Source organism: Gambusia affinis, linkage group LG02 (genome assembly GCF_019740435.1).
Source record: "Gambusia affinis linkage group LG02, SWU_Gaff_1.0, whole genome shotgun sequence".
Lineage (NCBI taxonomy): Eukaryota > Metazoa > Chordata > Actinopteri > Cyprinodontiformes > Poeciliidae > Gambusia > Gambusia affinis.
In genome coordinates this window covers 27,301,648-27,329,112 of record NC_057869.1, presented here as the reverse complement: position 1 = coordinate 27,329,112, position 27,465 = coordinate 27,301,648, and the positions used below count along the sequence as shown (strand labels likewise).

At 39.7% G+C, this 27,465-nt stretch overlaps 1 protein-coding gene across 4 annotated transcripts in view; it reads right to left on the bottom strand.

Moving 5' to 3' along the window:
• The window catches only part of ntrk3b (neurotrophic tyrosine kinase, receptor, type 3b), a 272,404-nt gene that overhangs the window by 45,599 nt on the left and 199,340 nt on the right, over window positions 1-27,465 (bottom strand). For all 4 annotated transcript variants that reach the window (XM_044106543.1, XM_044106552.1, XM_044106561.1 and 1 more), the window contains one exon: window positions 9,160-9,348. In XM_044106543.1, coding sequence (XP_043962478.1) covers window positions 9,160-9,348 — 189 coding nt within the window. The remainder of the gene's footprint in view (window positions 1-9,159; window positions 9,349-27,465) is intronic.

Here is a 27,465-nt window from a genome sequence, read left to right as displayed (position 1 = left end):
AAATGTCACCTCAGACCGTAGATCGCTGCATTCCCTGTCACTCGTTATTAACTGAATGATTAACTTTACAAGATGATGTTTTCAGTGCGGTAAACTTTCAAATAAAGGGTTTTTTCCCCTGTCTTTGCTGTTGTCCCTAAGCTTTTCTGGGTGAAATAAACAGGATAATGAATAAAATAGAAGAAACAGGCAGATAATCATAAGCAGATTAAGGTGAAGAGAGTTTTTTGGCTAACAGTACGGCATCCATCTTTCTTTCTCCTTTTGGTTTCCTCTTCAGTCTGTTTGATTTTTTATATAGTTTCCCCTTATTGTCACCTTTGTGTTGAGCTGTTGCATCTCAATGTTATATATATTGAAAGTATTAAAGCTGCTTTTATAAATAATGTGCTTTTTACATATTTCTTAACCATGTTGTTGGACAGTGTGCGGGGTGGGAGGGGAGCATTTCCAATGCACTTCTGTGAAATGCAGAAATTTTGATACGGCTGAAAAACTACCTCAGCCTAGAGCAAAAACTTTATAAAAATAGCTTTTTTATTTTTTATTTTGGAAGTGTAGTGTTTCTAAGCCAGCCGCCATTAGAAATAAAAGGAATCACATAATTCAAAGTTAACTCAATCATCTCCATTTGCATGGTTTCCCGTTTTCTCTTTACTCTCTACCAAAAACTGGATGATAAAAGTCCTCAATCTGGTGCTCTGGTCTCAATCAGCCCCTTTTTCTTTTGATGGACAACATTCTTTACAGAGACTTCATAATTAATTTTATTTGTTGTTTCTGTTTTATTTATTTTGGATATGTAAAATGTCTTCCAGTTCCAGTGTTTAATGTTCATTAGGACTTAAAGTTTCTTGATATTTGGATTATCATGCCATTACCATTATATTACTCGAAAAACAGCAATGTCATCGTTTATCACGATAACTTCTGGAACAATTTGTTATCGTCACAGGCACAAGTGTTTCCATTAAGTAAATTTATCTTTGTAATGTCAATTTGCGCCTTTTTATGGTCAATGGAAACGCAGCTGTTGATGCAACGACATAGATTAGCTTACTTGACACAAAGCGCTAAAAGAACGTTCAAACCTCCTCAGTGAGGAAGTAAGAAGCGGTACTTCTCAATCTGCTGCATTAAAAGCCAGTTTCATTCTACGTTTGCACCAGTTGTCCAAATTGCTTTACTTTCTCACCTGAATAATTAATCCGGCACGTTTGTTGCAGCCTCTAGCGCCCTGTTCCACTCCACCATGGGATGGGAGCCACCATTATGCCAATTGAAAGTGTCGCAGACAAGTTACTTTAACCTTCAGTTTCCTCTGCAGGCCGACTCGGGCTACATCCTGCAGCCTATTTACCCAGAGTGGCACGCTGAAAAGCCCCAAGATTAAATCTCTATCCCGCAGCTCAGCATCATTCATTTGTCCAGGCTCACTTGAGGCCTGGATGCCAGCAAACATTGTCCCCAGAGGGGGAGACGGCGCCGCACTGAGATTTACTCAGCTAGTCAGGTCAGGCTGCTGGGGGAGAACAGATGTTTGGAGGGCTTTGTTCTGTCGCTCTGTGTTTATGTGTGTGTGTGCTTGCATTTCACCACAGATGCATGCCAACTTTTTCTGCTGTGTATGTGTCTATTTGAATGTGCTTTTGTTTCTAACTACTTGCCAAGCTTGTCTGTTTGTGTGTGTTTGTGTGCGTTCACAGCTTTCAGGTGTGTGAGCAGTGTACATTCTGGTATCTTTCCTGCATTGAGACGGTCACTGTGCGGCTTCTGGTCCACATTCTCATCCAGAGACAACGGCTTTACATCCATTTACTTCGTCTGTTTGTTCAACAGACATGCAGGGGGCAGCATTGTGTCCAATTAGCTGATGCAAATGCTAGTAGTAGGAGAAGAAGAACCAAAAAAAAAACTAAAGTTGGCTCCGAAAAGAAAAGTTTCTGCAAAGGTTTACAGCCAAAATAATCATTGAGAAAAATTAAGTTGAGAAAAGAACAAAAAAAATTCTGTAAAACGCCTTAAAGGTTGAATTACAGTAAAAAAGGACAGGATTCGCAATTAATGGGGTTATGAGCAGACTCATTAAACAAGGGGTCTCAAACTCCAGGCCTTGAGGGCCAGTGTCCTGCAGTTTTTAGATGTGCTACAGGTACAAAACACTGGAGTGAAATGTCTTCATTTCCTCCTCCTTGTGTAGATCAGTTCTCCAGAGCCTTAATGACCTAATTATTCTACTCAGGTGCTGCAGCAGAGGCACATCTAAAAGTTACAGGACTGCGGTCCTCGAGGACTGGAGTTTGAGACCCCTGCATTAAATCAACAAAAACAAATATGTTCTCTCACTTAAAAAAAGACAACAAAAATCCCAGAGTCATCTTTTCCCACTTTGCTTAGCTATTGTAACCGTCGCAAAATAAATTAAAGTGAGACACATTTACAAGGGGTAGCTGCGACGCACCAGAGGAGGTGAATATAATAGATTAGGGGCACCCATCCAGCAGCTGATGGTATAAAAAAAAGAGCCTCTGGCATCAAATTTGCAGCAGCTCAGAGGCTCTGCGTCACTGTTGACTCTCAGCGGGCATCTCTTCTTAACCTGCTGGCTGGATGCCGGCCTGCAGGAGCCTCTGCTGCTCCTGCCCGATTTCTGTCTTGTAGCTCTTGCTTTGTTTACACAGGCTTAGAAAAACAAAAACAAAAACAAACAAAAAAAGACGGTAGCAAATAAGCCAAGTGATTATTTTTATTTAAACACAAAATGCTATTTTGTGTCTTTTATTTATATTCACAGTAGCGAGGTGTCTTTGGTGTTAAATCAAGATATTCTTTTTTACACGTTCCCGTTGAAATGTACCGTTAAGTAGGTCAGTTTTGTGACGGTGGCAGCTCAAACGGAATATTGAGAAAATGTACATTTTCTTGGCTAATTGCTGTTTCACCGCAGGACCACTCAGAGTTTGAGTTTAGACTCTACACTCCCTTATTAAAGTATCACTCCTTGAACCTTTTCGTATTTTGCCTGAACCTTTACACTTGAATCCTTTTTACATTGAACTGGATTCACAGTTTAGTTTTAGAGGACTTTTTTTTTTTTTGTAGAACATAACGTATTTGCAAAAAAAAAAAAAAAAAAAGGAAGCCTATATGCATTTTGTTGTTCAGCATATCTAAAACTGGGAAATGCCTTGAGATAACATTTCTTGTGAAGTTGTGCAATATCAATAAAATTTCAAGGGCTATGAAAATTTTTGGGAGGTGTAATATGAACAAGTCTGACTCGGTTTCACACCAACGTGATGATGCAGCTGTGAAAGATCCTTGATTCCACTGTCGTTTCAGCTCCTTTTGTCTGGAATGTTGATCACGAAAAGCACCAACTAATTAAGCTGATAAAATTCTGTTTTACGTCTCTGATCAAGTCGTTCACTGTTAAATTGAAATGTTTAAAAAAAAAAAGCATTTTTTTTTCCACCAGTGGTTTGAAATCTGCAGAATAAATTGAATAATGACCTCACATACAGAGTTGATTTTACTGCTGAAACAACTTGAACAGCAGATGAAACGATTGAAATCACTTCTTTTTCTGAGTGTTTCAGTCTGAAATGCAGGAACCTTCATGAACAGAACTACCTTTCTAGGTTCTCCTGACTTCCTGGTATCTTAGCAACCTGCAGTATTGGAGGAACCATCTGCAGTTCAGTGGTTTAAAAAAATTAAATATATATTTTTTTAAAAAGCATATTTTATTGGTACTGAAAATATAATTTTAAACATGGAATCACTTTAAAAAAGAACCCAGATAAAGCTGAAGCTGTTAACTTTAGCTTTTGAAACTGTTACTCTAGGAGTTTTTTGCTGTTTCTACCATAAGTACTAATGAACATACTGAATGCATAGTTAGGTTTTTATAGCATAGCTATAATAAATAACAACATATTCAAATGGCATTGCTATAAACTTACGCCGAATAAATTCCCACTTGAGAGATAAGAACTTTCCCTCTCCGTGTATTAAAATCAGTTTATATCTAATAATAAACACTGAGTGCTTCCATGCAAACGCTTTAATAGAATAAGGAGATAAAACTCGTCACTGGGGTCCTTTGGCAACGGCTTGTCCCTGAGCATAACCCCAGTGTTATTGCTGGATTAAACTTTAAGCTTTAAGTACATTTAGGCACTAAGTACTTTACACTAGCTGCTCGAGGGAGTTTCTTTAAAAGTCTTCTCGAACTATATTTGACATCTTAGCGAAGATGAGGCCTGCTATCCCCCCCGAGCTGCCAGTCCCCACAGATACAGTGTAAATTGTGTTTCTATAAAAATATAAAATGCTTTATGGAAGATTTATGGGGAGAGGTGTTGATGATTGAGCTCTGTTTTATGCTACAGCTGAGAAAACGTTGGGGTCGACCCTTTGGGATCTCAACCGCCTGATCAGCCCGACATTGTTCTGTCACACTCATTAGGAAGTGACAGACGTTTGAATTTGGACGTCTTTGTGTTCATAAAACGAAACAAAAGAATGCCGTGTTGTACACTGAATGAAAGAGCAGAGTCATGTAAAAAATATATATATCTTTTTTTTTTAGCTTTACATCGTATTGTTATTCCTTTATCAAAAACATACCTGCAGTGTTGCCTTGATTCTTTCATGCATGTTTTAAAAAAAAATCCCTTAGTCTCCCATGGCAACCATTCAGCTATAGAAAACGGCTGTGGGCCCCAACACCGCCTTCAAGACGCAGCTCATCTTTGGAGCTGCAGTTTCCAAGCTTCCACTTCACGGAGCATCCCTCCCCCACGACTCTCCCACTCAGCTCCTTCAGACTAGCCAGCAGCAATTAGCAAACACCTGGCAGAACGGTACACACGCTGCTTCCCAGTGCAGCGCTGGTAAAAACGTTGTTAAAGGGTTAATGGCGGAGTGATGTAATGACTGTCACATATCAGTTCAGTTTTATGTTTTATGACTGAAGGCATAGTTTCAGAAAGAGCAGGAGTTTTTAAAGAGACAGAGGCCCAATTTCAAGGTGTTAAATTACAAAGTAAAATTTCTTTTCAGTCATATTTGATATAATTTTTAAAACAGCTGAAGGTAACATTGTTAGTTGATTGTGCTACTAAATGGCACTATGTGCCTGGAAACATAACACTGCCCCTTTAAAACTAAAAGTAGATGAACTTGTGTTGTCTTTACTCACGGTTTGGTACATGAGCCTCACAGTTTGGAAAACACCCCTTTAGTGTACCGTCTGTTTAAAACAACAAATTTAAAACAACCATCTTATACAAGTGTGTGACGCAATATGACAGTTTTTATTTAAAAATGAAAGACAATATTATGCCATCTGTTGATAAATAAACATATTAATGTCTGAGCTTTTCTGGGAAACCCCAGGACTTTTTAGGCAACAAAGTGTTTGAATTCAAAGCTAGCCAGGATTTTGGGTCCTTCATCTTATATATATATATATATATATATATATATATATATATATATATATATATTGTAATCAGACCATAATTTATGGAATCATTGCCTTGGAACATGAAAAACTGCCTTTCAATCAATCTAGAGGCCATTTACATTCACTTACAAAGCTTTCAGGCAGCCACATTAGTCACTCTTTGTCTCTACTGGGAACATTAAAATCTTCAAAAACATCACCTTGAGCCCAATTATGTGTCTGTTTCAGCAGAAGTAAAAGGGGACAAAGAGGAGAGGTCTGCCCAGGAGTTATATCCCCAATAAAACGGATACAATGGAAAGCTTTACGGTACACTCCAGCATCAAACGCTATTGTGTAATACTCGCCAGAGGGATGGGACAACTCTGTAATTAAAATCTGTGTGATAAAACAAAAGACATTTGCTGGGAGACAGCAGATCTAGCTAGATATAGATCTATCATTAGGCTAAAGAATTGTCCTTTGACTTCTGTGCTTTTATCTTGCTAATGCGGCAACATTTCCCCAGAAACGGCCTTTTACAACTTTTAATCACAGCCACCGTCAAACACAATAGTTCAGAAAAGAGATGAATTAATGGCATTATAGCTTTTTGAGGTTTTAAATGCTTATTTTATTTTATTTTTTTTTGGAATTTATAAGTGTCTAATGAGCAAAACTAACTATTTTTAACTGAATATTATATGATATTCAATGAAAAATATGGGCAGATATATTGATTATATACACTTTTATGAAGCTAGAGTGAATAGATTGCAGATCTATGCATGTTAACCAGTTGATAACCCACAATCCTCAAATATCACTGGATAATAACTGTGACCTGTGGCCTGCATACAAGTTTGTTTTCAAAACAACTTGGGAAGTTTTATACCCCTCAGGACTAAATCAAGTGTAGTTTCGTAAAACCATCCAGATACGTTTGGTTTTTAGTCCCTCAGCCGAAGGTCTTCAGTTTTTAGACCACATATCAAAGTCAAGTCTTGAGTCTTCGGACCAGAGATGGGCAAGTTCAGTCTGTGAGGATCCAACAGGTTTCATGTGATGTCCAATAACTGGTGAAAATATTTGTAACTATGCCAACTCCAATCCTTGGGCCTCAAGCGTTTGAGCTTCCTCTCATGCCTCGGACATCAAGTGTCACTCAGGTCTCGAGTCTTTAGCTCACAAGTGTCAAAGTCTTGAAACGTTGAACCACAAGTCCAAGTCAAGTCTCAGGCAGCCAACCAACACACATCCCACACAATGCCTGGTGATAATGGCTCATTTCAGATGACCAAAATACTGAACTATATGTTATATATGTTAAAAGGGGATGGCAGCAGCAGCAGCAGCAGCAGCAGCAGCAGCAGCAGCGGCAGCATTTTAAGCTCTTCATTGTTATTCCAGGAGCTGATCTCTTAAATGGTCAGAGTGCAACAAGAGTCTGACCATCGCATTAGCCAACTCCTGATGGACTCGGGTAAAAACAGGCGTCACAGCTGTACGATCTGAACTCCCGCTGCGTTTGTGTGTATATTTTAGCAGCGCGCTATTCTCTAGGATAAGAAGCTTTCAAGTAAATGAATGAATACATTATGTATTAGTCCACATACTGTATCCAAGCGAGTGGTGCTGAGCCAGGCCAGCAGGACAATGAGAACCAAAGGGACACCTGACACATCAAATCATAGAAGTAGTGAGGGAATGTAAGGTGACATTAGAGCATTTTTCTCCCCTTATTTTATACCTACAGGCACACAGACAGCACGCCTACATCCTTGTATAGACGCGGACTGATTTTCAGCAGCACACCCACACAGCACACATTTACACACGGATACACAGAGAAACTTCCCTTCCTCGTGTGCATGTCCTGAGGGTGAAGAAGGCATTCGTATTCAGTGAATGATGTTTTCTTAGCCAGTGGCAGAAAGCAGTGGCCATTATGACCTTGTGATGAATTCAGGGCTCATTTCCTACAATTTCCTTTTATGTGCATGCATGTAGAATTAAATCCAAGAAAAAAAGAAAAGAAAAGAGAAGGCCCAGGTCAAAGCTAAGGCACTGAACACACATGGTCTGACTTTTAATTCTGCGAACACAGTTACTGGGGGAAAGTTTCACTCCTACCCAGCGCCATTTATTCATTAGCCCCACAATCAGATCTCCTGTCTGAGACATGAGATGTTATAAATCAGTCAACGGCAGGACATTAAAAATTCATGCGATTCATAATACATAAGACCCGTCACTTATTTATCACTTCTAAATGGGTTTTCCTCTCTTCTCATTGGCTACACGCTCAGAGGCCGACTTTTGTTAGCGTGACATGCGGCCATTTTGAGATAGGGCCGGGTCCAATCTGGACAGGGGCCGGGTACGGAAAGAAAGAATCCTACTGCGATCAGACCGCAGGAGAGAGTCTTTACCCTTAAAGTCCAGGCGCTTTGATTGGAAGGAGCAGCAGAGAGGCTGCGGGTTGCTGCTGGAACAGTTGCTGTCTGCTGATTCTCCTGAGCAGCCAATCTAATTGGGAGTAATTAGGCCTTAAAGTGGTCTTGTCTTTTCCCCAACTTGGAACACGAGTCCCAGTGGAGGGTGGGTGATTTGGGGACGGGGAGGCTGAGAGTATATAAACACTAGTCGCTGGAACAGGGAAGGTTGTCTTCACCCAAATGCATAAACTGGCTCCTCTCCAACCGAGGCCAACGCCACACAGCAGCACAGACACACAGCTGCAGCTGAGACTAAACTGATGTTTTCTTGTTTTAGGCTGGCTTGGGATGATAATCACGCTCTGCAAAATGAACTGATATGTGACAGTACAATTTAGTCTTGCTAAGGTTTGTGAATGTGTGCGAGCCAAGTGTCTCTCAGACGAGTGTTTGGCAGGCAGACAGGCCACCTCAACGAAACCAGCACACCTACAGTACGAGCCACTGTGATGCATTTTGCATCTAAAGCAGAATTTATGCTCTGTTTAAACTGATTGTGGCTTGGTCAGCAACTCCAAGACCCCACACCCCTCCATCTTTTGACCTTTACATTTTGGGACCAGGCCATGTGGAAGGACAGCAAACACACACACACACACACACACACACCCACACAGCTGATAGACGACTAGGGACAGATGACCAGCAGATGTAAAACAGACAGCGCCTTCATACCCCTGGAGATTTTTCTACAATTCTTCTCATGATTATTATATATATATATTTGTTTCATCTGGATTTTTTTCTTTCATACGCCAATAGAAAATAGAAGTTACTTGTGAAGTGAAGTGAAAATCTAAAAAGTGCAGTTGCAGTCTCAATGAATCAAAACCACACATCAAATTTCGCTGGATTATAAATTGTCCCAGAGGTTATTGTAATATACAATAATATTGTTGCTTTGAGATCATATGCAAGTAACATGATGGTAATGGCATAAAAGGGTAAGAACACATTGTCAAGGATCAATAAACTTCAATTTCTAACGAACATTTAACACAAACTGGAAGATGTAATATTCAAAATGAATGACCAAAACAACCACAAAGAACAATCGCTTGCTTCAATGAAAATGTCTGGTCTACTGACATGTTTTTTTTCTAGGTCCTCTTTTCTTGTGGAGATATCTGCTCAAACAGTTCAAGATGAAGGAATATTTATTTTTGAGTTAAGGATTGGATTGGATTAGAGTCCACCAGACGGACTTACGAGTGGTCGGCTTGTTGCAGTTGTGTCCGTGCCTGAAGTACTGGGGGTTTTCCACCACAGGTATGCGAGTCATTCCTATGACGACTGCGTCAGGACCCGCATCCAGAGTACACGGCGTGATGATCCCGTGATTGACGTGATGAAGAGGGCTGGCAGAGTCTTCCTCACCACTGATCACGGCTACGGGACCTGTAAGAGCGGAGAGAAACTCTGACTTAGTTTACACTTCACATGTCAGGTAACATAAGGTGGCATTATTTGAAGCTGTCATAGAAATTTATTCAGATTTTTTTATGTGTGCGTCAAAAGAAAAATAATTTTTTTTTAAGTGCCAAGTGTGAAGTTGATAGAATCTATAAGTGCATTTTTACTGGCCAGAGGGCTCCAGTGAAAACTTGCAATCAAGAAAAGTTTGTTTTAATATATTTCGTATTAGAAATATATGTATTAACCTAATAAATAGTAAAAATATCACAAAGGAGGAGGAGTTAAATGGTGAAAGCAAACAATAACTATTATATTTAGGCAGAAAGAAAGACAAACCGAACTTTATTTAATATATATATATATATGTGTGTGTGTGTGCGTGGGTGTGATAAAACATGATAAAAATATCCAGTGTTATCTAGTATTGATCTTATGTAGCCATATAATTAACCATATTTCCCCTCCTTTTACAATAACAATGAAAAAGCAAATTTTCTTTTATTTAGTTTCCACAGGACACATTTACATTAAACATTTCTGCTATTTTACCTTCAGAAACTTTTAAACCTGAATTGCATACCGACATAATAAATGACATCTTGCATGGCAAACGCAGCCACATTTCCCACTAGGACCTTCTAGCCACCACAACAGCAGAAGCGTACGACCATGCCTCAGTTCACTGACATCTCTGGATCAACTGGCACCAATGAGCCAAAACATTACAAGCTAAAGGTCAAAAGGTGACAAATATGTGAAATGGTGGATGAACTCTGAGCTGTGAAATGTGCGGAAGCAAATCTTATCTTCAGTTACTCTGAAACAAACAACTCAGATCTCTTACAGCTCAAAAAATAGGGCTGCAGACCTTCATCAGAACCAGCTTCCTCTCCTTCTGCTGCGTCTGTGTATTGAGCTTATTTACTCTTTGACTTACCCTCATTACATCATCACAAGATAGCGCCGGCGTTTGACCCAGTTACTACAGACGAACACAGCGACATGTTGAATGTGGAATTCATAGTGGTCTGAAAAATATTATCAAAAGCTTTAGTGTACGCAGAATAAAAGCACAGTGGCTCATGTTTTTAAATCCTGTAAGTGGTTTTACTGTGTCAGACACTAACAGAATGGCTTTAGCAGATTTTTGGATGAGAACTAAAGCTCTACCTGAACACATCAAACTTTAGCGCAGAAATATAAACGTACATGGACAATGGACCTTACCAAGCTCTGCACAACTGACCCACGTGACCGCAAGTCTCACAAGCAAAGCCTCGTAGCGCATTGTTTCTATGTAAACATGACTCCATTAGTGCATCATTTCTACCGGATTTTCACAATATATCAGCTACTATAATGGACAGAGGAAATAACAAGTTCATGTCATCATCTGGGAGGAGGTTACTGGTTTCTCAGTCACACGCTGGTTGCAAACCTGAGGCCAGCAGGTGTCAGTCGGTCAGTTATGATAGATCTGAAATGTGGTTTGATGACCTCAATATGAGAAGCTACAGACTGATATGAGGAACCAAAGAGCTCTGTTAAGGTAAAGAAGCCATTTGTTTGTTAAAAGTTTATGAAACATATTTGTTCTATTTGATGTTTATTTCTGGATTATTAATCAGCGCTTCCCTGAACACAGCGATGGTTGATTGACCAGCTGTACTTGGTGCTAGAGAGGCTAACAGGAGTAACAGTTTAGTCCAAAGCCTTTTCTGCTAAAATAAAATCTTTAGTGTATGTCAGATACAGTACATGTTGCATATTGATCTGTTTAGCTAACGTAAGACTGTGTAGCAGACAGGCTTCAAGGTGTAGAAGTTGTATCAGTGCTGCTATTATGCTGTACTTGGCTAACAGGAAGCGCAGATTTTAGCGGTTGTAGGATTTCTTTTTTTGTCTTTAGTGAAAAAAAAAGACCAGTCATTTCTCGTGCGAACATTAGACCCACATGTTTGTTTGGATTGCATTCACCCAGAAAGCCCTGTGCTATAATCCATTTCCTGCTCTTGGAGCGCTCTCAGGTCCGCTTACATCCACATATCCCTTTAAACCGCACCAGAGTTCAATTCAACCGAACATAAACAGAGGTTCTTGGACGGAGTACAGTTCGCCTTTTTGGTCCACATCAAGAGTTTGATTGCATGTTCGCACTTCCTTCAACAAACCGGACGTTCTAGACAAACCAAGTAGAGTTTGATTAAAGTGGCTGGTGTTAATGGACCCTGAAGCTTCACACATGTTCACCGATATCAAGCATGACTTTCTAACTTACCAATTTTTATCAAAATGCAAAGAAAATTCCAAAAAAGGCTGCGAGTCACTGTCAGCCGGTGAGATCCGGTCTACATTTCTCTCGCCGCTGTTTCAAAAGCGACTTGCGGCTCCCAGGTCTTCACAGACGAGTAAGAGAAAGAAGCGACGAGGGGCCTTGGAAACAGCAAGTGGATGTAAAGTCAACAACGGCAGATCTGGTGGAAAAGTGGCAGCGAATCTGTTTACCCACCATGTTGAATCGCTTCCCTCACCTTGACAGCACTGTAAATAGTAATCAAGAGCCCGTCATTTCAAATTACGGAACCACAGTGGCACGGTGAGTTGGGGAGTGATTAAGTAAGACGTGTGAGCAACAATTTATTCACAACATTTGCTGTCATTGCGGGGCCTTTCATACCTCAGCGCTCTCTTTATTAGAGAGATGTGCACAGCAGAGAGCAGGTTTTCACCGGGTGACTACCTACCCAACCACTGGGGACTAAAGGCACACCGCGGCTCTAAATCTCAGCTGAAGCCTCGGGCCCGCCCACGCCGCCGCAGAGCTCACACATAAATATTACCACATGAGAAGTCGAAGAGTTATCTAGGAAAACATGCTGGGCCTCGAAAAAGATTATGCATTCAACAAATTAGGAAATTCCACGTTTGGCTTTATCGTACGACATCAGAAGAATGAAAACCACTTCGGAGTGAGATCGATAAGTCCTCAGGGAATCACTGGCTTCATTTTAAGCACACCTCCTCACAACTGCACAAGAATCTCTCACACAATTCCTCGCAAGGTGAATCTTAAAAAAAAAATCAAAGATGGAAAAAAAAAAAAAGTGAAGGGCCAATTGGACTTCTAGAGTTGAGAACATCTTAAAAATTACATTTATGTTGCCTCGGTGATGGAAAAGCCCAGGAGCATCCTGGAGGAGTTTTATCATCTGAGAGGCTTCCTCTGCACAGAATGGATTTCCACACTGAACGTCTCGTCCCCTCCAGAAATGTCTATCGCAGAGCAAAGTTCCTCTCCATTACACTAACTTTGATTCTTTTGGCTGGAACAAGAAAATGTAATGAGCCAGAGTTCAACCTTTTCCTGCCTCCTTCTTGTCTCATCTTCCCTGAAAATCTATCCGGCCAATAGATTCGGCCGCACCATGACTTCAAATAAACCTGAGCCATTTATAACGGATGAGTCGCTGGCTGCAGCGTTCATTTTATTGTTTACAACAAGAATTCAAACTAAAACAAAGAGTCCATTACTTTGGGACAAAAGGATTAGAATATCTAATTGACTTCAACGGTTTAATAACCAATTTATGCAACAACGATTGTGTTAACCATGATTTTTTTTCTTATTACTTTGAAAGGAAAAATGTTCGGTCTTTGTTACAGGGAATGTTGGACTCAACACCCACTGTGTTGTTGAGCAACTAATACTGGCAAGTACAAGTGAAATCAGCAAATTGTACAAGAGAAGACGACATATTCTCTGATTTCCAGAAAGAGAATATTATTACATTTTCTTTAAATTCAAATATACAGAGAATATATATATTTCTCTTTATATTTTCAAATAAAATAAAATAAAATAAAATAAAAACAACAGCTGTTTTGTACACACTACATTGCATTTGGAATGGAAAAATAAAACCAATGGGAGGTTTATTATTTGTTTTTCAAAGTAAGACGCGAAAAGAAAAAGTTATAATCAGAGTGGAGTATTCTTTGAACCCTGACTGGAGACTTGCAGTTACAATTGTTAAGTTTTCCAGAGTGGAAAAGCACAAAGATAAGGAATATGTCTCTTTAAAGCTTGCAAACAATGCACAGACGGCATGTATATACAGACGTAATAAGCCTAATTAATGGTGAGTCATTAGCTATGGCAATTTATTGAACACTTAATGGGGTAGTATGTATTTTCCTGCCACAGAGTGCCATTTTACAGCACAATAAAGTACACATGTCATGTTCAGATTGTGTTAACCATGTTAAAAATGCTCTACATGTCAAAGGTGACTCAAACAAATCCCTTGAAATTGGGCCAATGTCTCTTTAACAAACTCCTGCTCTTTCTGAATCTACGTCTTGACAAAACATTTCTCCTCTGTTAACCATTTAACAACGTTTTTACCAGAGAAGCAGCTCATATACTGAGTTCAGCAGTTCAACCAGGTGTTTGCTAATTGCTGCTGGCTAGTCTGAAGGAGCTGAGCTTCATCCTCAAAGGGGGTGTTCGGTCCCTCCAGCCATTTTGAACATTTTGCGTCAGGAAATTGAAGGATTTTTCAAACATGCATGAAAGAATCAAAGCAACACTCCACATATGTTTTTGACAATGGAATAACCTTATAACATGATTTAAAGCTCATAAAAGTTTAATTTAATTACAGTTATGTTTCAATAATCATTCCTATTTAGAATAGTTTTGTAAAAGTCTTTAAACATCTGTCTAATGTTTCTAATACAGTTTTTTTGGGGTGATCAAAATTGATCGCTTAAACACTTTAAGTCGTTCTCTCTCTCTGGAACTCAAGCGATCACAAAGTATTTCCCACATAGTTTGGATTTTCTTGACGTTCATCGTGACTTCAAGGAGATTCTGGGAAGGACTGAAAAGTTCAGTGAAGGAAGACATTCCAGGTTAGAGACGACCAGGAAGCATCCTTATCCATAGATGAGCAGGAAGAGTGCTTCCAGTTGCTGTTTAGTTTTTCAGAACCAGCTGGGGCCGGTCCTCCAGGTTCTGTCGGTTCCCTCTCATTAGACCAGGGACCTTGGCTCACAGAGCAGCTGTCTGCCTTTTGGTAGTTTACTCTGCCAAGGTTGTTGAATGTTTTCCAGTGGTTGGGTGCCTCAGGTTTGAAATTTAGAAACTACCTTGTTATTTGTTTTAAAGACTGCAGAACATTACCAATAAAACAGTGGAAACGAATTTTAACCAAGTTGATCTAGGCTTGATTTGTCCAACTGGGGACAACTTAAAGTTTTAATGAATCAGTGAACAAAGCTGTAAAAACTAAAAGTTTTTTTAACAGTCTATTTCTCAAAGTATGAGATATGTAGCCAATTTAAACCATCTTAGAAAACCTGTCATGGTTCTCTTTGTGCTCTCGGTTGCCTCCGTCTCTTTATGTAACCCCAGTTTGACACTGAGATGATGAGTTCAGGGTTCTCAGGGAGCCACGCCGTCTGTTGTGGGGCCTCTCGCTGTTCTCGTTGCTCAGAAACTTTTGTGAGCCGCCGCATTGCCATTTGAAGCACAGATAGGCGAGACTCTTTAATTATGACAGAATCAACAATTCACTGCAGGAGAAAAACAAAACGTGTTGTACAAATTTAGATACTGGTTTGTAGCAAGATCCCTATGGAGACCACTGAAGTGTGTTATTTAGAAAATTGTTTGATATTTAGCTTATGGTATTTGATTGGCCAGTCAAATAAATAATAAACAACATCCTAGTTTTTCTGAACTTTGTCACTAAATCAAAGGTTCATCCGTGTATCTCCAAACACCAAGCATCTTTCTTTCCTACTGCTCTGAAGATGCCTTTCTATTGACCGAACAATTGCGCAATTTGACATTTCAAAAATACATTTGCGTAAAAAAACCTCATTTTTTGATAAAAAGTTTTGGCAATAGAAATGAACTCGGGTCATTTTGCAAAACTGCAATGGAAACACCTTTTTTGTATCACCCAAGTCACATGATCAACAGCCGGATGTTGCCGCTGGCGCAAACCACAAAGAAGACGACAGGAAGTAGTTGGAGGATCGTGCTTTTTAATGACAACGCATGAGCAAACTTATTCACATGTGATTTTAATTGTATTTCTTATTTAATGGAAAAACTGATAAAGTTCTGTGCACATTTGTGATGGAAACGCAGCTAATGTTGCTTTTCTGCAAAAAAAAAAAATAAATCTTAATCCCATCACGAGAGGAAAAAAACTTTCTATGTTTCTGTTAAGATGTACACTGTCTGATTGGTCAGCAGTGTTGAGTAAGCTGCTTTTAAAACATACTTTTTCCAAAATATTAACTTAGTAACTGAGCAACTATATTGTAATAGTAACTACCAGGGAAAGTACCTATTGAGGTAATTGTTTAGATATGTAAAGCCATTCTGAATTGCCTCTAACTAAAACTTTAAAATAGATGTTAAAATGTTTGTCATAAAACTGAATCGACAAAGGGACATTAAAAGGAATTACAGACAGGAAGTTAAACACCAAAGTGTGGCTGGTTTAAACCGTGTGGCCTCATGTTACCTGCTTTAGGCTGAACCTGCTGGCATCAACTAGCTGGTGCCGCACTTCCTGGCATTGCCATTCTTGACTGAGCGTCAGCTAGACTATAACTGATAGAAAGAACAACTTTACTTCTGGGCAATAAATTACCTTCCACACAGATTCTGTTTTGATGTTTTGACTGCAGGGTAGACGTCTGAACATTTGATTTTTGACACTACGGCTAAAAGGTTTAACTTGTAATGGAGGCATCCTTTGCATCGCTGGAAACGTATTTGAGTTTCACAAAAAACAAGGAGATTTTGAAAGTTTTGTGCTGATGTTTAATGTGCTACTCCCTGCTGTTTGATAGACATCCCAGTCTAAAAATGAACGGGCTACAGTTTGATTAAAAAACCCGGCTCATCTAAATGTATTGTTTGACATTTCAAAATCTAGTATACACATGAAACACGCAGCCTCTAAATTATAGATTGTATTTGCGTTTGGATGCGTTGTGGGTGAGAGATGGGTCCTAACTTTATGACACTCCACAGTTAAAGGCTCCCTTCAGGGTGTGCAACCCCATGCTGATGCATTTACAGACAGCTCCGATGCAAGGGCATGAAAAATAAAAGCTGAAGAGAGGGAATCCACACCTCTCTGTCGCTGAAATTACAGCAGAGCAATAAAAAAAGAGAAAAGTATCTGCCATTGTTTCACATAAGCCAGAAGTTATAGTTATCTGAGAAACGATGGCGGATAAGGCGAGATAAGCTCATCTGCTTTATCTTCGAAGATAACATTTTTTAAGTTGATAGATGTTTCATAGCTTCCTCTAAGCTCTTGAAAAGATTAAAGTTAGAATACTCATTCATCTACTATCACTTCCTTCAAGTATCAGTGTATTAAAGTCCCAATATTTTCTTATAGCTCAGGCTAGAAAACTAAATGTTTCTAAAGCACATTTCTTCTCCATTTTTACAAAGAATCCAAAGATTCAATCAGAAGTTTGCATACACACTTTGGGGGCGTAGATGACGAAAACATAAGGTTACAAAGGTAAATAATTGTCATTTTCAGCCTACTTAGATTTTTCTATTATGTAAGGTCGAGAACTTATGATATTCCCGTCAACAGAATTGAATTTGGAATATGGTCTAACCAAAATTACCTTAAATATGTTGCTTCTCGTGCACCACTTCTTCCTTCAGTGCTGCAGGAGATACCGCTTTGTTCGCTTTATTAAACTCTATTGAAGTTTCTGCCGATTCCAAAATGTATTTCTGCAAATAGACTGAAGCCAGTGAGCGAAGCAGCAGGGGTGTTTGTCTGGAGCCACCTGATTGTTTGTGTCTCTGCTTCCACACGATTGAAAGTGAGCGGTGAAGGTGATTCTCAGGACAAGGGAAGAAAGGAGGGAAAAAAAAGAAGAAGAAAAAGTCGGAAATCAGCGGGTGACTCTGCAGGGTTTTCCCTGCGGTGGGGGAATAAATTGTGCAGAGTGTGATTGCTTCCGTTCCACCTCCTTGTGGTAATTATCGCACAGATTCCTTTCAAAGGTAGTTAATTAGGACTGGAATTAACTTGAGGACATGTAAAATGAACAAGAGAACACAGGAAGGATAACTCACTGAGGCAAGGTCCCACTTTTGGTTAATGATGGATTTGAAACAAATTAAATCCGTTCGTGGAAAGGGTTGGAAACAGTCGCGTCAAGGCTATCGACGCGATTGGGATGAAGGGAGAGCAAATGGCCTCCAGGAGATACATATTAACACTCAAAGGGAACTCAGAGCCTTTTTCACAGAGAGACGTTTGCTGATCTGAGCTGAGATTATTCCGCAAGTTAATTTACTGATGTCCTGCTGTCAGGGTGAGCAGGAAACTACCACTTCACAAAGAACATGGCCTAAATATTTCATTTTGTTTATGGAGAAGACATTCCGAGTTTGGAGCTTCTAACTGCGTCAAACGGGCTACATCGAGCGCAGCGTTAGCTTAGCGTACAGAGAGACTATTGCTAATCAGAACATCTTCACATTACAGATACCCAGCAAAACTTTAAAGGGTAACTTTCCCTGCTGTGCTGAAGAAGACGTGCGGACAGCTACTCACTTCTCTCCAGACAACAACGGTGAGTGTGACAGGCTGTGCAAGCCGGCGGCAAACTTATGCTAACCTGATTTAATGTGGTTTCACGGTAGCAGCTTTTGTGGAGTGATGCACCGATCAATTGTCGCTGCACTTTACAAGGGTTTGAAAACTATAAATGTCATGTCAATTATGAATTTGAAGGAAAAATATGAACACTTTTGGAAGCTGTTTCCACATGAAAAGCACAAACGGTTGCCTTCCTGAGTCACCTCAAGAGACTGTTCTGCCATTTGTTGGAGAAAATAGTGACCAAAGATCCTCATGAGGACCAAGGAACAAACCAAATGAGTCTGAGATGAAGTTTTAATAAAGTTTAAAGCAGGACTGGGTTATGAAACAAGATCGCATGTTTTGGACATCAGGTGAAAACAGACAGTCTGGCATGAGTGCAAACCTGTCCACTTGAGTTGATAAGATGCCAACTCTGGAGGAGATGCAGAGATTCACAGCTCAGGTGGAGGATTCTTATTTGGGGTTAAGATTAGGACCAAAGTCTGACTAGTGTAGGTTAGCTTTAGGTTTTAAGGTATGCACTGGTAATGGTTAGTTTTAGGGTAAGGTTCAGTGTTAGAAATGAAAAAGGAATGGAAGTCAATGCAATGAAAGTCCCGGTGAGGATAGAAAGACGTAATATATGTGTGTGTGGATGACATGCAATCAACAGTTTTCCTACATCTATCAGCACAACTGTATCTCCAATGAAATAAAGTCTCTCCTGCACATCTGACATAATATACGGGGCAACGCTGGTGTAGCAATTACAGTGTGTGTTGCTGTACATCTCTGCTCTTCATGTTCAACGCGATGATAAACAAAAATCCTGACATTGTTATTCCCTCCTCAGCTCCCTCAGCACCCTATCAGATTTTCTATCTCTGACAGCACATTACCCTGTGAGCTCCCCGAAGACAGACGAAGCAATTTTACACAAGTCTAAAAAGTGATGGAAAATTACATCATCCAGCAGCTGAGCTGTCCGCGCCGCGTTTCTTTGATTTATGACTACGAGCCAGTCCGGTTCTTTACCCAAAAAAGAAAAAAGAAAAAAAAGAAGACCTACACTTTATTAGACACAAATTGAAAACAACACATAGCAGTGGGAGTAAATATTCAAACAAATCATACAAATTCCCTCTCGGGTGAGGTTTTGTTTCTTTTTCTGTTTTCCCCTCACACCATCACGCCATTCTGTGTAATCAGAAGGGCCCAAACGAAAAGCTGGCGGAGGCATCGTTATTGAAACCAGCCCGCATGATAAACTCGCCAGCAAACGCGCGTACGGCACAGACATGCTGCGTTTCTTCTCATGGTGTTAGAATAAGAGACGATTCCCCGGGCGTCAGGCATCTGGCAGTTTGAATGTAAATCACTAAAAAGGGCCTCATTCAGGCGCCGCAGCCCACAAAACCGCTTGATGACAGTCCACATCAGTATCCCGCGAGCGAAACCGCCGCATGCTAATGTGTCACATCAGCCTACAACCAACAGGTGCTTCCCAGGTGATGTGGGACTGCTTGGGAGGAAATTAATAGGCGCAGACTCCTGAAGTGTACGACTGCATCACGGCCAATGGGGAAGAAATCTGGATGGAGATTTTTTTATTTTTTATTTTTGTTCCCTTTCTTTCTTTGACCGACATGCTACATATCAGCAAAAAGGAATCAGTTCAAAGGCTAGAGTTGAACCTGAATTAATCCCTATTTATAAATATTTATAGCTGCCTGGATAGCTAGACAGACAGCTACTTCATCGTGCTCCCGAGAGAAAAAGTGTTTTCGCAGTCTGCGCATGGAACATGCACAGTTCACTGCACACAGCCGCACACTGTAGCTGTGTGTAACTGGATAGCTGACAAGGATGCCGAGGATCCAAGGACCCCGGTCACACCGTATATTTGCTAAAGTGGAAAAAAAAGGAGTGGTATTATTTGCAGCAGAGCTCCTTCATTTTGTGGCCCCTGGTTAATGAGATGACAGTCTGTGGCCACGGAAGCTGCCTTCTCTAGCACGGCGTTATGCATACATGGGGTTGTGGTGGTCAGGATATAAACCATCATTAAGAACATCTCTAGCTGAAATTAGGATTACGGAAATAAATTTAATGGGAACGCGTCAATTTCAAAAAAGTTTTGGTGTTGGGATGAGGTTGGTTTTCAGCTGTATAAAAATTTGTGGCTTTCATCACAACGCATGAGTCATATGATCAACAACTGGAGGATACCACTGGCAGAAAAGACAAAGAAGATGACAGGAAGTGGTAGGGGTGGTAGGAGGACGCTTTTGACGAGTTACTGCACAAACAAACTTATATCAGCAAAGTTTTGTGCACATTTGTAGTGGAAACACAGCTACTGTTACCTTGATTTAGGGTTTTTAACAACAGTTTATTAACGGTTCTTATTCCGGATGAAAAAGGTTTCCAAAAACAGAACCTACATTATTCTACCCACTCTGTTCAATGTGAAAGAGCTTCCAGAAACAGAGGAGCTACTTAAAGGCACAAAGGCCAATTTCAAGGTGTCAAATTACAAAGTCAAATTTCTTTTAAGTCATGTTTGATTTATACAGATTCTTTATGTATGTACTATAAAATGTCACAATGTGCTTGGGAAATACACATTATTGTCCCTTTGAATATTTCCGCACACATTATTTAGCTTGTATGAACAGGGTCTTCTTCTTTTTGTTGTTGTTAAAATTAAACTCAAAAGGAGAAACATTTTCAAAAAGATTATTTTACACTTCCATGAAGAATGAAGACTTTTCACTTTCCCCCCCTCCTACCATATTCTGTTGCATCACTGCACTAACAAGGATATATGAGGGACAGACAACATGAAACGGGGCATTCAAATAATTCATTAAAAATTGGAACTGTACCATATCAAAAGTGAGAGCTGAAAGTAAAAGATGTGATCACAGTTAATATGAACATTGCAGCCTTTTCACAAAGTCTAAATTAGGACAGCAGCAGCAGAAGCATCATTCCGGCTGACGCTCCCGGATGAGTCATTCAATCATCAAACACAAGGAGTTCTTCTTTTGTAGACAAAGGCTAAAGAAATGTGTTGAGGGAGGGGAATTATTTAAGGACAAACCTTAGAGAAAAGTCTCTGTAAATATGCTTGTTTGGAACTGAAAATCTTTGACACAGTGCTGAAAAGCATTACCTAAGAGCTGAATCAAAAGCTTCAGAGAGAGACAAGAGAGCGCTTTCTACCGCTGCTGGAAAAGTTCAAGACCAAGAGCATCACAAAGGACGGAGTTCAAAGACAAGACGGCAAAACAGGAACCGATAACAACAAGAAAAACTCACAAAGGTTATACATATTTGTTAGACGTTCAAAATCTGTGCTGATGAAACCCACGTTTCAATGATGGCGGCTGTCGGCACAGATGGGCTGGTCCGTGAAATTCATTGCCAAATGTAGAAGATGACTAACTTGCTGAAGTGTCAACAATAACGCATCAACAAGAACAATGTGCAAAAAGGGAAAAAAAAAAAAGGCAAACACAAAGCAGGTCATGGACGTGGCAGTGATTATTCGTGCGAAGTGCCCGACAATAGATGACAGAGTCGATACTCGGAAAACAAAAGAGCAAATGAAAGGAGCAGAACTCAAACAGGCCGATTATCCTGTTTTTCATTGATCTCACTAGCGATAAATCAGATAACCCCCTTTAATATCGTCAAAAAGCCGCCATTTTGAAAAGCCCTGCAAACGTTTGACAACTAGTATGAAATAGTTTGCGTTTCTTTTTTTTTTTTTTATCCTGTAACTTTTGCTTGTTCTTTCTGTCTAAGCTGAATGATTAGTATTTCTTAAAATGCAACATCGATTATCATTTTGTCTCTTATGTCTTATATTGCTGTCTTCCATGTTTATACTAGATAAAGCTAAATTTCCTTTGGTAAATTAAGTTGTTTTTTTTCACCTTTGAGTGGGTATACTTGCAATAATATGCCATTGTTATTGAAAATGGTGTAAAAATGACAATATTATCGTTTATCACAATCATTTATTGCACATTAAAATTTGTTATCACGCCGGGCCAAGACCTCACTATCAATTTGAATAGGATTCATTACGACAAAAAACTAATACATAATGATTAATTCTCAGCATTGAGATCTGACGATTCGGTTTCCATAGCTGAAGCAAAACGACTTTTTCTGATCTTTTAAAATGCTGCATCTGAGTGTGATCTACACAGAGAGGATATCAAATGCCTGGGACAGTTTAAAGGAAGGCTTTGAAAATATGGTTGAGTTAAAGAGATCAGAGCATTGCTGACATTGAGATTTATTCCCCGACCCTCAGAAATCGCAAGATTCTTCACATGAATCCAGTTATTCTGAAATATTAGATCTTGTAATTCCAGGCGGACGTTCCTTTGAAGCCTGGGGTCGTGCAGGACAGTTTGAAGGGAAAGTGTCCAGAGGAAGCAGTCCACTTGATCAGAGTATTTCTAAGGTCTGCATTGGATTGAGATTATGTCTTTATTGCTGTGCAACATGTTTAAGGGAATCTTCTGTTCCATTAAACAAAGACTTTAAAAAGCCACTGCTGAGCTGCTCTGGTTCACTCGTCACCAACTTCACAAAGAAATATTTCAACACTTTATTTTTATTTTGTTTTGTTTTTTTCCCCACCAGGGGGTCTTTTTGTGGGCTCTAGTGTCCCTTATATGACAATAGACTGACAGGAAAGGGGGAAGGAGAGGGGGAAGACATGCGGCAAACATCGGTCAGGTCTGGGAATCGAACCCGCAACCGCCGTGTCGAGGACTCAAGGCCTCCAAATGTGGGTCGTGCTATCCCCTACGCCACCACAGCACGCCCTCAACACTTTATTTTTGAATGAATTTATTTATCCAACATTCTGTAGAGATCCTTTGTTCAGTGTGAATTACAGGTGTGTTACTTCATATTCTGGTACCGATTTTGATCCCACATATTTTATAGCCTAAAACCTCTGAGGAAAGCCGGTTAGCAAGTTGCTAACATGTAAACAAATGGCGGTTCCGGTTAGCGGAGAAAGACGCGCCCATAAATCACACAAAGCCTCATGGGGGCTGGGAATAATGTGGATACAAGTACTCAACTCAAGAGCTATTTCCTTTTCTACTTCAAAATAAGAGTCTTCACATGCGGGGATGAAAATAAAAGCATCTTAGCAACTTCGATCACTACGCAAATTCACATGCTGATATAAACTCAACTTGCAAAACAGGCCTTTTTAGAGAAGAAATGCCACAATGTTTTGATATTAATTTTTTGCCCACAATATTAACAACTTACTCCATGTGAATCCCTACTAATGTTTCAGTTTGACATTGGATTTTTTTTTTATATGCTAAAAACAAAATGCCTCTGAGATTCACATCAGTCTTGTTTTCAGTTATTTGTTTTTACTCCCTCAAGACGTCTAGCTAGGTAACACAAAATACTTGTTTATATGAAAACCTTCATTTTCTTTCATGAAAGTGTTTTATGTTAATAGACGACAAAATTCAAACAGGCAGTTTCTTAATAGATATATGACCCAAAGTAAAACGTACATAAACCACCAAAGTAAAACCAGATTCGTTGCTTGTAAGCACTTTAAGACTATTAGTTTGCTTTGAAAAAGAAAACCTAACACTCAAAGTAGAGAGAGAGAAAAAACTGTCTTTGATGTTAATTCAACAAGTTATTTTTTGTGTATTGTTCCAAGAGGGAAATGAAGACCAGAATGCTAAAATAAATAAAGCTAAAATAAATAAGGAAAGTGATCCACAGGGGGTGTAACACTAAATTAATGGTGTTGTTAACTATGTATTCTGAACTTAAAAGCCTCCGGGTTTAATTTCTCCAGCATTTATTCAGGCTTAGTAGTACACAAAACACACACTTGATTAAATCCTTGCCCTACTGTGTGATATCAATCCATCACCTGTCAACATCTACGTTTTCCTTCACCCCTTCCCCTTCCTTCTTTCCACCCGGTTTTGTTTTCTTGGCACAGTTCTCCCAGATTGCTTCCTGTTCGCTCAGCGTCCCGTTGTCAGGCGCCTCAACGTGCAGCGAAGGCTCAGCAGCAGCCCCAACTAGCACTGATTCAAGCATTAAATACCTCTAGAATGACAGCAACAGCAATTTATCAAAACTTAACTTCCTCGATCAGCATGTTTTACTGAAACAACTGCTGCTTCATCATAACTTAAAATGCTGTTTTTAGACTCGCATCATTTATTTCATCCCTCTCTCTCTCTCTCTCTCTCGGTGTGTCCCTGCCTCCTTTGCTTCCTCTTTCTTGTTTTTAGCCCCAGGTGACTTGAATCCTGTCTCAGTAGTTTCTCAACCTCCCTCCACTGGAGGGCTTACAACCAAACAGCATTTTTTTCTCTGCTTTTTTCATCCCGTGAGCTCGACGTGCAAGAAAGGGCAGGCAGGAGAGCATTCGTGTTTATGCGCCTGAGTGTCAAATTACACCTCTAACCGTGACGAGAGCGCCAATCAACCTTCATGCTGCGCTCCCTAATGCGCGCCTCACCCGCGCGCCGACCGTTCCTTTATTTTGAAATTAGCAGGTGCAGCAGAAGGGTTCGGTTGATAAACAACCTGACCATACTCTGCTTTCACCTTGTCATTTATGCAGGATAAATTGATAGATATATAAAGTATCAGTTCTGATGCTTTAATGAAATGTTCAGCCTTACCTTTGTAAAATGATATTGTTTGTAAAACGGCATCTGGAGACCTTGCCACTTGAAGCTAGGTTATTTTATTGCACATAAAATGTAGTTTAAAAAATAAAAATGCCACTGCTGACCAAATCGGTAGACAGAATGGCTGTTTGCAGTGTGCTGAAACCTGAGCAGTGCCTAATGGAAAGCTGGGTGAAAGGAAAAAGTGTGGAAGGCAAAACACTAAAAGCAAGGAAGTTCTGGAAAGTTATATATACGTTAATGCCTGAAGGTGTTTCATGAGCATCTGCAGAAAGATGCACCAAGACAAAACGTTCTCCACGTCTTCACAATAGAACTCTTCAGAAAAATGTAATGCACTCTGAATAAAAAAATTATTTGCTATTTTTTGTTTTATCTCTTCCAGTCGAGTCAATAAACGTAAGAAAAAAAAGTCTGAAGACACTTTAGTAACAGGAAATAAACAAAAAGCTTTTTAATTCGTTGGAAATGGTCCCAATAAGACGGAAGCCGACGAATCAACACTCCAGCAGTTTTTTTGCAGCTTCAGGTGACGAGAGTGAGGCCGTCTCTAACTAATAACTATGAACCGAACAAATTAGAGCGTCGAGCTTTGGCAAAAATATCCGGTTCCTTCATTAGAGAGGTGTTGATATCACTTCATCACAGTACGGTGACTTAGTGCTTCATTGTTCACTGGGGCAGGATTTTTTTTCTGCTTACGATTTTCATCAAGTTTTCTCCTGAAAAGCTTGAGTGGCTTACTAATGGAACTGAAGTGTGATATTTTGGTCAAACTTTTTACTTATTTCTAATTTTTTTTCCATTTTCCACTCAAATTCCATTAATCTTTTTTATTTAGACTTAAGTGTTTTGTTTTGTTTTTTGCTTGCTGTCACCTTTTGCCATCTACAAAGCCTGATGGAGCCACTCATTCACATGGAGGAAATGACATAGGGTTCTTCTTTCACTAATATTTGGCATGTTATTTTTACCCACTAGTGACTCCTACTGTGCAATATCACAGTTGCAAAGGCCTGCTAGCTCAATATCTGATAGGTTATAGCATCTCTTTCCAGTAGTTTGACCACCACTCATTATTACTGAATGTTGCATCTGCAACTAAAATAGATTTTAGCTACCAACATCTAAAAGAAGATGTTGTAAAAACACTAATATGTTGAAAGGGACAGAATTATTTGTTTATTTCGAACATGACAGCAGAATAAAACACACAAACTAGGAATGCGAAAGAATGCAATTTTTTTTGTACCATAAGAATCTTAACATGCTCGAAAAGGAGTAGGAAGAAGTAAAAATATTCATAAACTCATATCCCATAAACCCAATATTTTAAGATGGGCCCTCATTACCAAAACAAAAAACAAAACACATAGGTTAATTAATATTCCATTTCATCTGGGTTTTTTGGCTATGGACTCATCAAACACAAATGTACAAGTATATACATCCATACCCCCACACACTCATATGCCTCAGTTTACATAAACACATTTGTGTCAACTCTCACACATTTCTATATCTTGTGAAAATGACCTCCTTATATTTCCTTTTAAATTGTATTTCATTTTGACTGTTTTAACTCCCCATATAACTTGTTCCATAATTTTAAACCATGAATTGAGGTACACAGTATGATGTAAAATCAACTTTTTTAGCTCTATATCATGTCCTAATGTTATTCCCTCATCAAAAACAAACCTTTAGTTTTGTTTTGATTCTTTTAGGCATGTTTGAGAAATCCCTTCATCTCCCTTGGCAACCGTTCAGCTGTGGAGAATGCTTGGTGGGACCGAGTGCCGCCTTCGAGTTCAAAGCTCTTCCTCTGAGCTTCAGTTTCTAAGCTTACAGAGCATTCCACCCCACGCAGCTCCTTCAGACTAGCCAGCAGCAATTAGCAAACACCTGTTGCTGAGCTCATAATACAAACTGCTTCTCAGTGCAACTCTGGTTAAAGAGTTGTTAAAGTATTAAAAGAGGAGCCATGTTGTGACGACTTCCTGAAGGCGGAGTTTCAGAAAGAGGAGGAGTTCTTAAAGAGACAGAGGCCCAATTTTAAGGCATTAAATTACAAAGTCAAATTCCTTTTAAGTCATATTTGGCATGTATAGCACTTTTATAACAACTGAAGGAGCACAATTACTTGATTTTGCTATAAAATAGCAATATGTGGCTGGAAAACACATAACACTGCTCCTTTAAAATGTACATCATTCAATACTGGAAGTGTAAAAATACTTGCAGTATTGAACCTGGTGTCCTGCGCAGTCATGTAGGACAGCGATAGGCGACTTCCGTCTTCTTTATACCAGTGCAAGGGCACAACTCTAACATGATGTATTTATACACTGGCAGTTTCTCCCCTCTCTGTGTGCAGCTAATAGGATCTACTGTGGACAGGTCCCCTCAGTCTTCAATGTGCAGCTGACTGGATAAATACATCAAAGTGCGAGTGTCAGTTTATACAGAGAATCATTTCTGCTCTTGTTTCACCTACGTGTCCAAGCGTCGCGTATTCGCAGCGGCTGACGTGCACTACGCCCTACAGTGGGTGAAAAGGCAGGCTTTTTAATATTTTAGTCAGTCTCCCAGCAGACTGATGGCTAACAGGGGCAGCCAGGCGGGGCCCACAGCCAAGGTTAGCAGTAACATCAATCTCCCTTCATTTGAACCTGAACGCTGTAGTGCCGCACTCAGAAAAAGGACGCCTCTACTCCACAATTCCCTTCAGT